The following is an 18,145-nucleotide window of genomic DNA, read 5'->3' on the forward strand; positions in this document are numbered from 1 at the left end:
AATAGTCAATCCAAAGGGTAAAGAGGAAAACAGTGTAAGATCCCTGCTTCAAACATGAGAAAGCACCTTTGGTCCCTGTGTATGGATAACTGTAAGGGCTGAAGTTAAGAGTGCAAAAGGCCTGCAATGTCTGTATTTTTAATTTCTGGACCTTTAAATAGGTATTTAAACTTGACAGGTTCAGGAACGGCCTCCATGGTCCTGACCTTCTGGCCAAAAGAAGAATCTTGAGTGGAAGTCTCTCTTGAAAAGAAGCCCCTGTTTTGGTACAGGCTCTATGACACGTGGTTGTAAAAGTTTTTGTGGTATAAGGACAAAAACATGGCATTTAGTATGGTTGGTATGACTCACACTTTAGGGGTTGTTAGAAACTAGCATTTGTAACCACGTGATATTAACTGCAACACCCATTTGTGTTTTTCTAATGCTTTCCCAATTTCTTATGTAACTGTATCCCCTGCAGTCTTTGAGGTTGGAAGATGGTCACAGGACAAGACGGGAGTAGTGGTTTTTGGGAAGGGGAGGGAGAAGTTCCATGAAAGCATCCCTGTTCCCTTGTCCCATATATTTAACACTCTGGGGAAGACTGGGGTTACAAGGAATATTTTCAAAAAGAAAACTATCCATCTGAAACAGAAAGAATCCACTGTCTAAGTTTCTTAGTGAGATGCCACAGTGCAGACCTCCCTGAACTGTCTAGCTGCTCACCAGGGAGGAACAGGACTTTGTTGAGGTCTCTAGGCTTTCCCTAATGTTCTCCTTGCCACTTTTTCTGTATATTGGCCTTTATTATCCTTGCCTTATTTACCTTTACCTTGCCTGTGGTGGTACAGTCCAGACTTGGACGGGTAATTTCTGTGAAACTTTGGCATAGGGAAGTGAAAATGCTGCTTTACTGATGCTCACTCTTTCCCCTCTTCTCCATTTATAGGTTCATAGGTGTTTACTAGGCTAATGACCACAAGGGCCTTTTTAAGCCAAGCCATCCATCCCAAACCTCTGACAAGTTCTGACACCCTTGATAAGTGTAAGCATGGGCCTGGGAGATGAACCATTTACAGGTTATTTGTTTGCATAAGAGACATAGGTGCCAAGCCAGGGATGAATTTCTGGTTTCCCATCCAATTGTCCAAGCTGCACTTGAATTGGGTTAGGGAGGAACTCTGCTTCACATGGATGGGGAACCTGTTCCATAGATAGGGCAGTCTTTGGGATACATACCTATCTCTTCAGCAGGTCCTATTAATATCACAGGCAAGGTTTAAGTCTTTAGAATGGGGTAATTCTGGTACTGATTGTTTTGTGGATATGCAGGAGGTCCATCAGATTTGGGTCTGACAATGCTCTGTATGCCAGGCATAGATCTCCCCTCAAAACCCTATAGAAGACAGAATACAGGGATAGGGCCTTGAGGCAGTCAGCATAGGACATATTACTTGTGCCCTGCATTCTTTTAGTGAGGAACCTCTGTGAATGTTCCAGTTGTTGGATGTGCCTGGTTAGGTACATACAAAAAAGGGAACTGTACTCAATGATAGGTCTTATGAATGCTGAATACAGTGGAACAATGACTTCCTTGGACTTAGATGCCATACTTTTGTTTATAAGTTGTGCAACATAGAATGATTTACTCACCACTGTAGACATGTGATGATCAAAGGCTAGATTACAATCTATGTTTGTCCCTAAGTCCCTGACTACTGGGTCAACTCTAAGGGGTGTGTTGTGATAGTTACCAGGGATGGATGACTTCCCAAAGGATACTATTATACATTTCTTGGCATTTAGTTTTAGTCCACCAGTTGTTTGTCTGTGTCAGACCCTCCTGGAGAACATTTGTGTCAGTATGAGATTCAATGACAGCTTTTAATTTGCAGTCATCTGCAAATTTAGTCAGTTGGAACGAGTGACATTTCCCTCGACTTCTGAGAAGTAAATGCCAAAAAGGAGCAGTCTAAGGACTGATCCCTGAGGGACTCCACTTGTTACTGGTCTCTTTGTAGAGTTGAACTCCCCAATTCTAACTTCCTGGGTCCTTGTCTGTGAGCCAGTTGGCTATTCAACAGGTGACATATGGGTTTATACCTTACCTCTTGAGTTTGTCAACAATGCCCGAATGGAGTATTGTGTCAAATGCCTCTGCCAGGTCAAGGTAGGCAGTGTGAACAATTTTGCCCTCATCCATTACTTTCATAACATTCTCAAAGAAGTCTACCAGGTTGAGTAGGCATGATCTGCCCTTGACGAAACCAAACTGGGTTGGGTCCAGTGTCTGGAGGTGTACTATATCGCTACTGATCATCTCCATATTTCTTTCCACGGCTTTACATACAAGATTAGTGAGACTTATGGGTCTGTAGTTTCCAGGGTCTGTAGATGGCCTACCTTTGTGCAGAGAGATGACTGTTGCCTTTCTCCATTTATGAGGCACAAAGCCTGTTTGGAGGCTACAGTTAAATAGTAATTCTAGAGACCCTGACAGGTCATGTTTCATGCTATTTAGAAGGCATCCTGGGATATTGTCTGGGCCCGCTGATGCAGTGCTCTTGGTCTTACAGTGAGCATTAAGGACCGGTTCCCTAGTGATAGTAGGGGGAGTTATATTTGATGATATTTCCTGAGGGAGAGGGGAGTAAAGTTAAATTTGAAACTGAATTTATCAGCCAGGGGGTTTGCTATATCTTCTGGCTCAGTATATGTGGCTCCATTAACAATAAGGTCTGCACACAATTGTGTATTGCCTTTGGGATTGTGGACATAGCTAAATAATGTTTTGTGGTTGTCCTTGGCCTGAGAGGCAAACAACTCAAATGTGGCTTTGGCAGACTTTGTCCTCTGAGTTGTATGTTTACTTTGATGAGTGCTTTTATCCTGCTGGGTGCTGCACCTCCTAATTTTTGCTATGATTTTCTTCCTCCTGTTATACATCCTATTGATTTTGTGATTCCACCAGGGTGGCTTGTCATTTTGAGTTAGTTCTATACTTCTTCCTAGTGGGTACAGCTGTCTTTATGCAGCTATTAACATGCTTGTACAGGGTTTCAATGAACAGTTCTGCATAAGCAAAAGTGTTCTCTGGGTTTACAGGGGCTTGAAATTTTGCCAGGTTCTCAATTAATAGCAATAAGTTAGCCTTAGAATGGTTCCTGAATATTCCTGGTTTAGCCGGGGGTCCAGGTTTTATTTTTAAATGAAGATGAAATGTTTCAAGCCCTCCGCTCTTGCCACAGGAAGCAGTGTATTAACTGCCAGAATAACAGTTTTTAGCTCAGTATAGAAATACTTTGCAATCCAATCTTGTAGAGTAGACAATATCTCATTAGCATGCAAAACTGATTACATAACTGTTACTGAAGATCAGACTGTTTGATCATCACTCCAAATAATGCAGACTAATGCCTTCAGTTTTTTATTCCATTCTTCTATCCTTTGCTGAAGTTCTAGCTCAGAGTCAGCCTGTAATGTCACATAGTCTGCATACAGCAACTTTGCTGATCTGTCCCCTCTGACCTGTTTGCTAATGGAGCCCATCACCAGTATAAACAGCAGTGGGCTCAGAGCTGAACCCTGGTGTACACCCTCTCCCACTGGGAATCTCTGAGAGAGTCAGAACACTGTTTGTACTTGGCATTGCGTCCTTGTACACAGCCTGCACTAATTCTACCAATGTTTTCGGGACTTCAAAGCACTGCAGTACTGCCCAGATCAGCTTTTGTGGGACCTTGTCATATGCTTTCTCCACGTCTAGGAATGCCCAGTTGGACATTCTCCTAATCTCAAGCTTCTTCTCAAGTATCTGCCTCATTGCAAACAAACATCGGGTCTATTGTGCTGCATCCTGATCTGAATCCGAACTGCTCATTTCCCATCTTACGGTCTACTACTCTATGCATCAATTTATAAATCACCCTCTCCAGACTTTCATAAAATGTGATAGGAGTTTGATGTCTCTGTTATGCCCACAGTTGTGGATGTTCCCTTTGTTCTTGTATACTGCCACGAGTATGCTTATTCTCCAGTCATCCGGGATACACCTTTCTCTCCACACTGCTATTAGTACTCTTCAAGAGCCATTTCTCCCCTATCTCGATAAGCATCTTCATCATATCTGTTGTGACCTCATCTGAGCCTGCTGCTTTCCCTGACTTTATTTTCCTTAGTGCTGTTCTTGCTTCTAGGGTAGGCTCCTCTTCTTCTGTCATCCTAGGCTGTTTCTGGGGCAGTACAACTTCTGTGGGGTTTTCTTTACTCAGAAGTTGCTGGAAATGCTCCTTCCATCTGCCTTTGACATCCTGTGGACTGGTGAGCAGGTTGTTGCTGGCATCCCTTATGAAGGGTGTCTGAATGTCTTCTTTTTCTGTCTTTGCCTTTCAACCTGATATAGTTTCTTTGTGCCACCTACTGAGTCACTTTCCAGAAATTAGTAGAGTGCCTCTGATGCCCTATTCTTTGCTACTGCAACTTCTTTCTTAGCTTGTTAGCCAACCAGTAGTCCTTCCTAGCTTGGTCAGTCTTTTCCATCTGCCACTTCTTCCTGCACTCCTTTCTTTTGATGACTTCCGGGACTTCTGCATTCCACAACCAGCTTTCCTTATGTACACTATTTCCATATCTGGCTCAGCCACATATCTTTCCTGCAGTTTTAACACATGCCGTTTTTAGGCTCTGCCATTCCTGTTCCGCTCCACCCATTTCCTCCTCTTCCTGGGGTGCTAGAACCCAGAGTAATTCCTTGAACTGTTGGTGTTTCTCTCCAGTCAACTTCCAGGTCTTCAGCCTGGTCTCTGTTAACCTTAGAGCCTTCTCTGACCACTGCTTGCAGCTGACTTGGCAACTAGTGGTTTATGCTGTGGGGTGACTGTTTCACTGGGGATGACTTTGCAATCATGTATTGTATCCCAGTGCCTTTTCCTTACTAGGAAGAAGTCTACCTGAGTTGCATGTTGGTTACTCTTGTATGTAATCTTATGACTGTCTCTCTTCCAAAACCATTGTTGGCTATCAAGCAATTTGCCAGACAGAGGTCTAGAATGGCTTCTTCTTTATTCCTGTTACCCCACCCATGTGGACCCAGGTAGTCTTCATATCCTGTTCGGTCTGTCCCGATATGTGCATTCAAGACTTCAGTTAGGCTCCTGGCTGGATGGGAGGACGAGGCGGATGGGGATCTAGGTCAAAAAAACCAGGTCATAGGATGGAGAGTACCAAGTCCTTGGTAATACAAGGACAAGAACAGTGGCCTCCTTCACCAAAAGTACTGCCAAAAAATCCAAGTAGTAAATGGTCAAAAAAATTAATTGGGAATGTCAAAATCGGCTTAAAAGGACTGGATGCCAGATCCAATATAAAAAGTTCCAATCCAAAGAAGTCGGTCCAATACAGTAGAGATCAGAGCAGAGGTCTCTGTTCAGATCCTACACTCATAACTTGAAAATTTCAAAGTCTCTTGTTTCAGCTCCAAGACATCTGTTGGCACCAAAAAGGGTCTTTTCTTAACTTTGTCTGAGAACCTAGAGGACAAAGAAGTCGGGCTTGAATGAGACGATTATGCTTTAGATGTCGACCCTGATTTCTCTTTACCAGTTTGGGCTACTTTCCAGTCACATTCTCAAAGAGCAGCTCTTTATCCAAATGAAGATTAAGAAGGCATACATTGACCTCCACTGGCATGGGCTGCAGCTTCAGCCAGGCTAGTCCCCTGATCATCCACCCCACAGCTGCCACCCTTGATGCTGTATTGACATGGTCATGTCCACATCTAATGATATGTTTAGCCACCTGACTGGTTATGGTTCAACATCTCTCAGATGCCCATCAGACATCACCCCAATCTTCTTCATTTGGTTAGAACAACTAGAAACTTAATAAACCTCCTGCAGGTACAAAAACCCATCCACCCAACTGGTAAACTACTACTATCCCACACTATAGTCAAACTATGGAACAATCTCCCCACACCACTACGTAATATACCTAACCACAACAATTTCAAATCCATGCTTCTCTCCCATCTCTCCTCCAAATGGGAATGTCCTTCACATGCTCCCACCTAAAACTCCCACACTACTAAATCCACACCTAAATCATCATTTCTTTGCCTACTTTAACTTATTTCAGAGATCTTGTTCAGAACACCTTTTCATAAATCTTTTGCATGCATGCCTCTGGCCTACCTTACTCACATTCTCAAACTTTCATAGTTTGTTTTTCTTATCCATTGTACCCATAATATTGTTTTCCTCTGTAATGTTAATTTGTCTCTATTCATATGTATTTGTATGTCTGTTTGGGGCTTTTCCCCTCGGGTCTCCACTGAAAAAGGGTAATTCTTACCCAGCTGGACCAACCCAGTTAACAAATGCAAATAAATAAATAATAAATAAATAAATATATGACTGTCAATAGCTTTGAAGGCCAGAGCAGCAGGAGTGTATGCTTTCTTCCCAAATCAGTCTAATACTCCTTTCTCTGCATCACTGGAGAAAGTACTGGGAGAAAGTAAATAGTTATGGCCCCTGCAGTGGATCCATGGACATCACTGCTGTAACCACCACAGTGTCCTTGTAAAGGAACTTTTAGAACTCCAGGACCCTATAGAACCTACCAAGATTCTTAAGAGCAAGGGTTGGCTGGCTGGTTCAATGGGAGCTGCCATGAATGCTTCTTACAGCTCCTAGAATTGGACGAGTTGGCAAGGGTTTGGTGCATCCAGGCTTAGCACATCAAAATATATTTTCTGGGTGTTTGAAAGCTCTTGTGTTTCCCATTTGAAGTGGTCTTTCACATAAAGTAGGTCTTCAAACAAAATTTCCACTAAGTGAAGCAGAAGACATACTGGACAGGCAGGCAAGACACTTAGGAGAAGTTCAATCCTCCCCCTCAATCTCAGAGGAGTCCTCATCCATCTCTAAGGAAGGTTCCTTCTTTCCCTTGACAGAGGAGTTGGTTATGACTGGAGAACTGATCAGAATTCACTATACTGAGAATGGCGTACGGCAACACGATGTGTTAACTACAAGCAGTTGTAGTTTACAGAGGAGCTCTGTAGTTTAAACTACACACATCCAGTAGACGTGAAGTCTGTATATCCCTCTAGCTCATGCTAGCAAGCTTTAACTGCTGCTGCTGAACTCCGGTCTGCGTTTTTCTGCCCAGTAACTGCAATTAAGAAAGCAGCATAAAAATAAAATTAAAGCAGAAGGCACTGAAGCTAAAAATAAGCATCACTCTGGTTCTGTTTTTAATACAGCTGTCAGGGAGCAGAGTAAAACAGCATCTAGAAGGCTATGCTAACTGAAACAGAGTAAATATGGCAGTAGTTTATTTTTTTCTGCACGAGTTTCATACCGTATTTCCCCAAAAATAAGACCGGGTCTTATACTCTTTCCCCCCTGAAATACACATTAGGGCTTATTATCAGGGGATGCCTTATTTATTCCCCCCCCCCCGTACAACAATCAACATTTATTCATGTACACAAATCAACACTTATTCATGTACACAAATCGACATTTATTTGGCACTTTTCTGTTATTGGGCAACAGTTCTAACAGTTGTGTGAGAATTCTACACAGTGCAACAAGCATTTCAACTTCAGAATATCTATACCTTTGCTTTCACAGTGCAATATGTCATGCTTGACAGAAAGTGCAGAAAAATCTCAGTACATGTGTATTGGAGGAGGGGAATAAAACTGAAAGCAGAAGCAATCCATTCTGTTGCCCGATAATGAAAAAGTTATTCAAATACAGTCATGTTATCTTCTTCTGGAACATTGTCATAAGTCCAACCCTGAATTCCAGCCTGAATTTCTTGCGACTCCATTTCCTGTAGAACCACTGGCCCCAATCCGTCATGCCTAGCAATAGAGCTCTCCTTAAATGAGCACTGCTTGTCCATGGAGCCTGCTCACAGTGCATTGGCAACACAGCTGTCAGTGATTTTATCCCATGAATGTTTCACCCAAGTCATAACCACTTGCAGGCTAGGCTTCACAAAGTTTCCATGCTGATTTCTCTCCATTCTATTTTCAATGTAGTCATGGAGTTCCATGCACAAATGGTCCTTGAATGGCTTATTTATTGCAATATCAAGAGTCTGGAGATAGGCAGTCATTCCTGCGGGAATCATTATTTGATCTATTCTCCTCCATGCAAGGAATTTCTTCATGTCTTTAGCGCGGTGAGTGTTGGCTGAATCCCAGACTAGCAGACCTCTTTCGCCACCTCGCAAAACAAGTGGCAGCATTACATTACCCACTTACTTATAACTGCTTGTGTGCACCAGGCTTTTTCGGTTTCAAGAATGTAAATGCCTGAAACGCGTTCAATCTTATCTTTCTTGCCCTTACTAATGATTAAAGGTGGGGTCTTCTTTCCATCTACATGAATTACCAAAATACAGGTACATGCCACTCTCATAACCAGTGGAGGGAATGTCAATTGACGAGACACCCCTCTGATCAATTGTTGTTTGAGATCCCTGGCCCATAAACACTGCAGTTTCATCCATAGCAATCATGACGGAGAGTTGGTATTTAGAAAAGTTGATGCCATCAACAAAGGAGAACGCAAGTGCATGTTTAAAAACTTCAGTATCTTCCAGCTTGAACAGTGTTGTTGATCATCTTAGAGACAGTTCATATCGCTGAAGGAAGCCATCCAACCAATGTTGTGATGCTTTGAATTCTTCTGGGGATATTTCTAACTGTGGTGCCATTGTAAGGGCAAATGCTTGAATATCACCCCTGCACACAACCAAAGCCTTTGCTCTCCTTTTAGCAATCCATTCACAGATGATGTCTTCCAGCTCAGGAAATTATGGTTGCTGACCTAATCCACACTTGCACTTCTTAGCATTTCCCTCAGCCTGTTGACTGAGGTTATCGTACACTGCATGCCATTTTCGGAACATTCGGAGATTTAACTTCTCTCTGCTGAAAGCAGTCCGATTCTTTCCCCGAGAGTCCTCCATGATTCCTTTCTTGTACTTGATGGAATAGCTCTTTCTTTTTGCACTCATCTTGTCTGGGGTAGGGGTTAATTGAAGACTTACGGGACCGGAATGGCAACACAAAATGGAGACTGTTAAGACGACACAACTACAGCCGTTCGTTATCAAGTGACCGATCAAAATACACTTGCCAGTGTTTATGGGCCAAGGATTTCAACAGTCAAGTGTGAGTGATGATTAGGGTTTACAGTAAGAATCGTGGAGGACTCCCAGGGAAAGAATCTTACGACTTTCTGCAAAGAGAAGTTGGGTGTCCGAATGGTCTGAAAACGGCACGCATAGTACAATAACCTCAGTCAATGGGTGTCAATATTATTATTTTATAATTCAACACGTCCGTTGTGTGTTGTTGACGATCTTAACTGGAGCTTATTTTTGGGGTAGGGCTTATATCATGACCACCTTGGAAAACCCATGCTAGGTCTTATTCTCCAGTTAGGTCTTATTTACGAAGAAATACAGTAGTAGTTTATTATTTTGCCGTGAAGCATTAGACTTTTTTGCTGGGCTCTTCTTATACATAAATACTCTGCTGTGGAATGTTTATTTTTCAATAGGTATTAAGATTTAGTTATGCCCATTTTGTAAAGTACATTATTCTAGCAAGCCACAAGTGTAATATGAGATGCAAGTGGATAAACTTTGGAAACATTAACTTGTAACAAAATCACTGAAGTTTTTAATTTTAGCACCTGTAACTGGATGTCTGACAATGGAATGTTAACTACAGTGGAATTATTATTCTAATGCTATTTATGCATATATTAATGGACAAAGTAATGTTATTTAATTTTTGGGCAGATGAAAATAATTTGATTTGAACGTGTTATCAAGGTTTGGATGCCAACTCTGAGGATGCAGAGTGACACAGAAATGGATGCACTGTAAGATAAAAACAACATAAAAGTGGGAAATGAAGGAGTATGGAAAAGAGCACGTGTCCAGATATGTAAGGGGTGAAAGTAACAGAAAGGGTGAAAAAGGTACAATAAGGATGAAAACATACAGGATAAGGGGGCTTTGATAAAGCAACACAGAATGTATTACACCCAACTGATGATGCTGGAAGAAATTTATGAGGGAATAGGTACATGGAGATTGGTGGACGACAGTTGTGCTACAGCTGCAGTAACTGTCAAGATCAGAAAGAAAAATTACAGAAACAATGAAACAGAATCTGATTTGGTGTTAGTAACTGACGGCATTAAAAACTTGGTCATTCTGTTGTGAGAAAAAAAGATGAAGGGAATGTTAATGACATACTAATGCTGCTCTCGGAGTGATCCCTTAACAAAAGCCATTTGATGTAATTACTCGACCACAAATAGACCAAAACACACTAGGACTTTTGAAAAAAAAGTAATACTTCAAATGAACCTTCTTCAACTGGGTTTAAAAAAGGGAACGATGGGGTAACAGGGAAGTATCTACAGAATTAAAATGTCTTATGGCAATATATCGGACATGACTATCTGTACACTGTCAGAGGGCTTAATTTACAAAAAAACTGTAACGTTCAAAGCTACATATTAAAAAGGAGCTCTGATTTAGTGAAAGGAACTATGGATCCTGTGGATGAATGCTTCCCTTAACCCGAGTACAAAAAGACAATGTTCAAGCCAAAGAGGGCACTCAAACCCTGAGATCAGGAACTAAATACTTCCAGAAGTACTTAAGAGACAGTGCAAGGATGTAACAAAGGGATCCAAAACAGCAGTGAAGCCATTGCAGTAAGAGCTGAAAAAACACTTTCCACACACCAAATTGACTACAGTCAAATATTTGTAGGAATTGGCTACAAGAGGACACTCTGCCAAAAGAATACACAAGTCATTCATATTTTGAATTACCTTTTCCAGCTTAGAATGGTATGTTTGTTGCATTCGTTCTATTTAAGGCTGAAGCCATTTTGTACTTTTTAGATTTTTCTTCAGCCATTATCACAAATAATGAACTGGTGTCAGTTTAATGCATGGGATCAAAGCACCCAGGAATGCTCCTCAAAATGAGGTCCACATTGCAGCCAAGGTGTCAGAGGGTCAAGCCAAGGGTGCACGAATGAGCAACAATAGCGGTCCCACTTTCCATTAGAGTGGAGATTTTCCAATCCTTCTGCAACCTTTAATGTAGGTCAGGATTACAAACTGTGATTATTAGAGAGGGAATTTCAATGAGAGAGTAAGACGCCCATAAGACAATGTGGGCTTACAGCTGCTGAGGCAATGATTTGTTCCTGTTTGCATGGTGTAGACAGTGTGTAGGTAAAAGCAGGAATACCTCTAGAACCACAGATGACAATTCTGCTCCTTGGTGCTCCAGTTCTCACTTCCTGCAGATAATGATCTAGTCAGGAGGGGACTATGATCTGTTGTGTGTGTCAAATAGTTGAGGAGGGCGCTTACAGGGATATGTAAATTAAGCACTACAACATAGCTATATAAATAACAATGCTAGTTATTAGTTTTGCTATTTCTTGTGACCCACACAATGAAGATTTCAGTGCTATAAACCACGGTCATGATTAAATCACTTAATTACTTACCTTCCCTAGGTCTGTGTATAGTTTCCAGCACAACAGAGGTCTTTTTTGTGTACCAATCGTACTGAAAAAGAAACAAAATACAAAATTAGAAATCATACTCTGCACATTTTTTCATTTACGGATACTGTCACCACTTTTTTATTCCAACATTTTTTGCCAAATAAGGTGGACCTACATTCTGCATAATTACTGACATCTAACATCATTGTCACAATTTATTTGTATGAATAAATCTTAAGACATAGAAGCTAGGTCTCAGTGTTTGCACTTTTCTGGGAGATAGCATATGGATTTGAAATGGCCATTTGATGCTATGTGTCATTAGTATTAGTCTCTCATCTGCCCTCTTAATTTTCTGATACTGGAGAATCATAGCCATTATAAGATTCTCTGGCATACAATTATACATTGTGGATCTTTCTGCAATAAGGCCCATTAAAAAAGTGAGCAAAGACATAATGACCAAAACTGTCATACAGAAGGAAATCAGGGTGGTGGGTATGGGTGCGAAAATCAACCATTGAAATATTCTTGAAATGCAATGAATATGGTGAAAATACAGTCCAAAAACCATCCAGTATCAACTTATTGACTTTTACCAATTACTTTAACATGTATTTTATAATACTAAAGTCAGGGACCAACTAGTTTCAGAAGCAGTCTCAGACGCCCAGAGGAGGCAGTCTCAAGTACCTAAAGTGGTGACTCAAGAATAAAACACTATTAAGAGAAATTAAAAATATTACTATTTTTATAGTCAAAAAATAAAAATGATACTACAATACAAAATAAGATTTACTATGCAGATGAAAAGTATACACTTGTCTTATTTAGGCTATTGTTAAAGTGACCAGTAAAATGCCATTTGAAAATTGTAGTTGTAAATATGTGCAAGACGTTAATTTAACAGTAGATGTCCTATTTCTCAATGCTGCAGTATTCTTCAGTCTTGAGATATCCTGCAAAGGACAGCCAAACATCCAGTCAGAAAATACAGTTGTGTAAAACCTTACCATAACGGTAGATGTCCTTCACTTCACTGTTGCAGTATTCTTTACTAAAACGGATTTCCTGCCAAGGGTAGCCCAACATCCGGTCAGTATACCAAAGCCTTAGGATTTTATAGATGTTGTACATAATGCTTATTCGTCCTGCTCAAGTCGTAGGGCATAAAGGTGATGTATGGATGTACATACCTCAGAAATGAATAGCCCCATGAGGAACAACAGTCCTATGAAGTAGGAGGAATATGTGCATCCAGGAGAAGGAAAGAGTAAAGAAGATGGGAGAGGAGGGAACGAATACTGCAAGAGTGAAGAGAAGGACATCTACTTATATGGTTAAGATTTTACACAACTGTACTTTTATCCCTCCTTATCACTGTTGCAGTATTCTTTACTCAAGCCAGAGTACAAAAGCTCAAGAGGAAACTTGGGAGGAGGAAAGCCTAGAAGAACCCTCAAAAAACCCATGCATCTTGCTCTTGAAAAAAGATCCAATTTGCAATGCTTAGTAAAGGTGCTGACAGAGGTCTAGTAGCAGCCTCATAGATGAAACTGGTATGCAATCCTTTGAAAAAAGCACCAGAGGAAGCTATGGCCCTGGTAGAAGGCTTTTCCCATAAAAGGAGTAACACAAAGAAATATTCTTAGAAATCCACAAAGAAATGGTTTGCTTAGAAACAGTCAAACCTAGAGATCTGGGATGAAATGAAATAAAAGGCTGTTCAGACTTGCGAATGGACTTAGTGTTATCTAAATAATATCTGAGCGGTCTATTCAAATCCAAGGTGTGAAAAACCTTCCCACTAGCAGATTGCGGAGAAGGAAAAAAGGAGGACAAGTTAACAGACTGATTACAAGACAATACATTAACCACCTTCGGCATAAAAGGATTAGCACAAGGAGACACCCTGTTCCTGTGAAAAACTAAAAAAAGAGGAACAGCCATAAGAGCCTGGAGTTCAGACACACTTTTAGCTGACGTAAGACCATCCTTCCATGCACAATGCTGTAAGAAAGCTGAAGCTGCAGACTCAAAAGGGCCAGAGTCAATTATTCAAGAATAAATTTAATGTCCCAGGAAGGTGGAATAGGCTTCCAGAAAGGCCTGATATGAAGGACACGACATTTTTTGACCTCAAACCTACAGACCAGAGGAGGGGGTTAATTGCAAACGAGCAGAAGTAGCTGAAAGGTGAGCTTTAACATAATATGGTAACCCAGCATGGAGCAATTCACACAAATATGAGAGAACCAGAGGTATCTCCACAGAAAGTGGATCCTGGTTCGAGCAAGGCACCAAAACAGAAAATCTCTTCCATTTGGACATATAGGATTTCCTGGAAGTGGGTTTCCTGGCTTCCTGCAGAAACTTAAACACATCCTAAGGAAAAAAAATGCCTAAAAGGGATCAAAACCCTACATCCCACAATGTCAGTTGAAAAGTGGACAAGTGACGATGGATGACAAGACACTGTTTTGTGCAAGGAGGTCCACCCTGTGAGGTAATTTATGGTGATTGCCCTTGGTTAGGTGTAGAAGTCGGAATCAATGCTGTCTGGTCCAAAAGGGAGTCATCAACAAGATTTTGGGGGAGTCCTGCTCTATCTTGAGCACAATCCTCAGAATCAGAGGAAGGGGAGGGAAGGGATAGAGAAACATCCTCTTCCAAGAAAAAGGGTGTCCACCTTCCAAGCCAGAGGACTTGGGACTCTAGTGCAAAGAGAGGAAGTTATGTGTTCAAAGGGGAGGCAAAAAGATCTGCTTGAGGAGTACCCCACTGATGGCAATGTCCAGAAACACATCTCTGTGAAGCATCCATTTGTGAGCCTGTGTTTTGGACCTGCTCAGAGAGTCGCCATTACATTTTGCTCTGAAGGAATGTATACAGCCCAAACAGTAACTTGATACTTGACAGCTAGATGTCAAACTTGAAGAGCTAGCCTGCAAAGAAGGTAGGACTCTGTCCCCCTTGGCTGTTGATGTACCACATTACTGTGGTATTGTTTGTAAAGATTTGGGGAGGACCTGGAAGAAAAAGGGAATAAAAGGTGGACTCTTATCTCCTTCATATTGATAAGGTCTGACCTCTGAAGAGGGGACAAGAGACCCTGAACCTAGAGGGGACTGAAAGAGGCTCCCCATACTGTGTCTGAGGTATCTGAGAAAAGTTCCTGAGATGGTATTGGAGGATGAAAAGAAGTCCCGAGTTGAGTGCCAGCTGATGAATTTACCACTGAAGTTGGAGTCTGAGGCACAGAAGGACTAGAAAATCTAGAGGATGACCATATTGGAGCCATAGTGACTTTAGGAACCACTGTACTTTTCATATAAAGCCTAGCTAGAGATAGTATAGGAATGGTGGAAGCCATGCATTTTACTGCTCTTAGAAACACCCTGACTGTAACTGAAACTTGAGGAAGAAAGAAGTGAATAGAGTGCGTACAGAAAGAGCCTTGGGAGGAGGCAGGGAAGCCAGCATAGGGATGGTCTGGAGTCTGCAACCAAGAAACACATGATGCTGAGAAGGAACCAGGACTGATTTCTGGAAGTTTATTGAAAGCCTCAGGCTTTGCAAGACAAACTGTATAGTGGAGGAGCGGAAGCAAGGTCTCTGGAGAGAATGCCTGAATGAGTAGGTCCATCCAGATAAGGAAAGATTTGAACCCCTCTCATTCTGCAAAAAGCAATCACAGGAGCAAGGCATTTTGTGAAAACCCTTGTGGCAGTAGAGAAGCCAAAGGGCAAAGTAGAGAACTGAAACTGCAAGGAAGAAACCAAGAAATGCAAAAACATCCTGAAAGGGGGATGAATTAGGATGTGAAGATTAGCATCCTTGAGATTCAGGGAGACCAGGAAAACCTAGGGGGAAAAAGAAGAAACAGGGTCTGAAGGGATAACATCTGAAAGGAAGAGATCTTCAGAGAGGCATTGAGTTGAGGGAGGCCCAGAATGGGTCTCCAGGTGCCTTCTTTCCTGGGAACCATAAACATTCTGGAACAACTTCTCTGCCCCATGACCTAGGTGTTCTCTCAATCCAGCTGCTTCACTCTACAGTAAGTGTACCAAGAACACAGTAAGTCTGACAATCGCTGCTGAAAAAGTAAACGTATCACACTACCAAATGAACTTGTACAGCTGAATTTCACCTGCAGTTGCAAAAGTTCAAAAAAACAATGCCTTGAATTAAATTCTATTGCACCAAGCACACAGTAAATCTGACAACTGCTGTTGAAAAAGTTAAGATATCACATTATCAAAAGAACTTACACAGTTGAATTTCACCTGTAATTGCAAAAGTTCAAAAGAAACAATGCCTTGAGTTAAATCTATTGCATCAAGCACATACAGTAAACTCTGTTAACCAGCACTCTCAAGCAAGTGGCAAAAAGAAAATCATCAAAGAGATGCCGTACAGTTTTCATGTGTTGCACTTTGTTTTCCCCCCGCAGAAACATACCTTACGTTTTTAGAGTTTTAAAAAGGAAGATAAGAATAAATTCCCTCTCTCCCCAACCCAAGAACAGTCAAACCAAACAAATATAGGGTACAGCATTAGTCAGGCCTATTTTTAATAGTAAGCCTCAAGCAACCAAAATCTACAGTTATCCGCCATCTACCAATCCCCATGAGTGCCAGTTAACAGAGTTTATTGTAGTAAGTCTGAGAATTGCTGCTGAAAAACTTAACATATCACACTAATAAAGGAACTTATACAGCTGAATTTCACCTACAGTTGCAAAAGTTCAAAAGAAGCAATATCTTGAGTTACAATCTATGCAAGGCAATTTCCAAAACTTAAACGGTTTTCCCTCACTTAAGCATTAGTGTGTTCTGTAATGTAATGTTGAATCGACTGGAGGGAGCCCCCACCCCCACCCTACCCACACACTGGCCCTTACTGCTGAAGGTGAAGCTAAATTCACTTAAGCCCATAAACATAAAAATAAATGCTATGACTCAAGGCAAGTATTTAGAGTTCATGTCTTTGTATCCATAAACCTTCTACCTCACTGACTGGTAAACCATCTGGGGGGGGGGGGGGAGTAACTCCACTCCACTGAAGGACCCAATTGGCCCTCCCCTTATTTCAGTTGCTTCCCCAGCTAATGAAGCATTATTTCAAGCCAAAGTCACTGCAATATTGCCCTTTTGAGTGAACTTAGTTGATTATTAACAGTTTACCAGCTTGTCTTTAAAATTATCAGGACTCTTACCTCCTGTTTTTGCTGCAGTTTTCCTGGTACTTACTCTACCGTGGGCCAATCCATTCCATTCATCTCTCGCTACTCTTGGGCTTCACTCACTCCCCTGCCCCCATTTCCCACTCATTTATACCTCACTTACTCCACCTCCTCTACTCACCCTCCTGTCCTGTGCCTAACTTACTATCCAACACAAACTTTCCCTTTATACCATCTCCACTCACTTCTGTTCTAAATTCCAAGTCAAATCTCACACTGCTCCCTCCCCATCAAAACCTACCTATTCTCCACACTATTATAACTGCTCATTACCTCACCTAACCATACTGGAAAATGTTTACAACACTAACCATGCTATTTCCTTCCTGTATCGCCTTATTCATCCTCCTCCTCCTCTCACCATCAACAGTAGAAGTATTAAATAAGCACACCTTAACAATTACTTCATCCTCACCTATCAAACATCTCCTTACTAGCTACTCAAAAATCTCTTCAAGCTTATTTCCCAAAACTCCATTCCACCGTTGTAACCCCAAAATACTAAAAAAAAAGCTGTCCCGGTGTTAAGGTAATGCTTCTACCCATCTGTGCTAAAAATGCCATAGTAAACAAACTTTCTTTCTCCAACTTGCATCAGTGTGGCAACATCCACCCCAAACAAGGTCCCAGTCAAACCCCACACCCTAAAAGTTTAAAAATAGTCACTCTAAACATTAGAAGTATATGCAACAAAATCACAGACTTGCATGCCTGGATGACCCAACAGAACCCGGACATCTTAGCCACAACTGATACATTGCTAAAGCCTGAAATAAAAGATGATAAAATACTACCCCCCCCCCCCCAGTTCTAATATTAAGCTCCACAGAAAACAAAAAAAGGAGGAATAGCTGTGATCTTTCTAAATATGATCACAGTAACTCCCTATATAGGCAAATTCCCAAATTTTGAAAAAGCAGAAATTCTAATCTCATTCCTAAAACGTACTACAGTAAAGAACAAACATATCATCCTGGGTCACAGACCAAATCACAAATGAAACTATCCTCCTGGGTAATGTAAACACTGACTGGCAGTCTATCTGCAAATTCAATGATCAACAGCATGAACCTCTTTGGAGTCACTCAACTTACTAATACACCAACAAGATATGGCAAAAATAACCCCCAACAATCTGTCCTAGATTGGACTGATTACCAACCCATCTAATTTTACCTTCTCAAATACCCTCCTTGATATACTAAGTGATCACCTGCCAGCTTATACACAGAAGAGTATAATCTGAATCTCTGAAGGCAGTTAACTGAACCTATGAACCTATGAACAAAGGAACATAAGCTCAAAACTACCTATAATCTCTCCAAATTCTCCAAGGAGTCTTTCAT

General features: G+C 41.3%; 1 protein-coding gene across 1 annotated transcript in view; it reads right to left on the minus strand.

Moving 5' to 3' along the window:
- The window catches only part of APEH (acylaminoacyl-peptide hydrolase), a 2,062,145-nt gene that overhangs the window by 1,198,265 nt on the left and 845,735 nt on the right, over positions 1–18,145 (minus strand). Inside the window, exon 11 of the mRNA XM_044078262.1 lies at positions 11,555–11,615. Within this exon, the coding sequence (XP_043934197.1) occupies positions 11,555–11,615 (61 nt within the window). The remainder of the gene's footprint in view (positions 1–11,554; positions 11,616–18,145) is intronic.

Source organism: Protopterus annectens, chromosome 7.part0, assembly GCF_019279795.1.
Source record: "Protopterus annectens isolate FY-2018-M chromosome 7.part0, PAN1.0, whole genome shotgun sequence".
Lineage (NCBI taxonomy): Eukaryota > Metazoa > Chordata > Ceratodontiformes > Protopteridae > Protopterus > Protopterus annectens.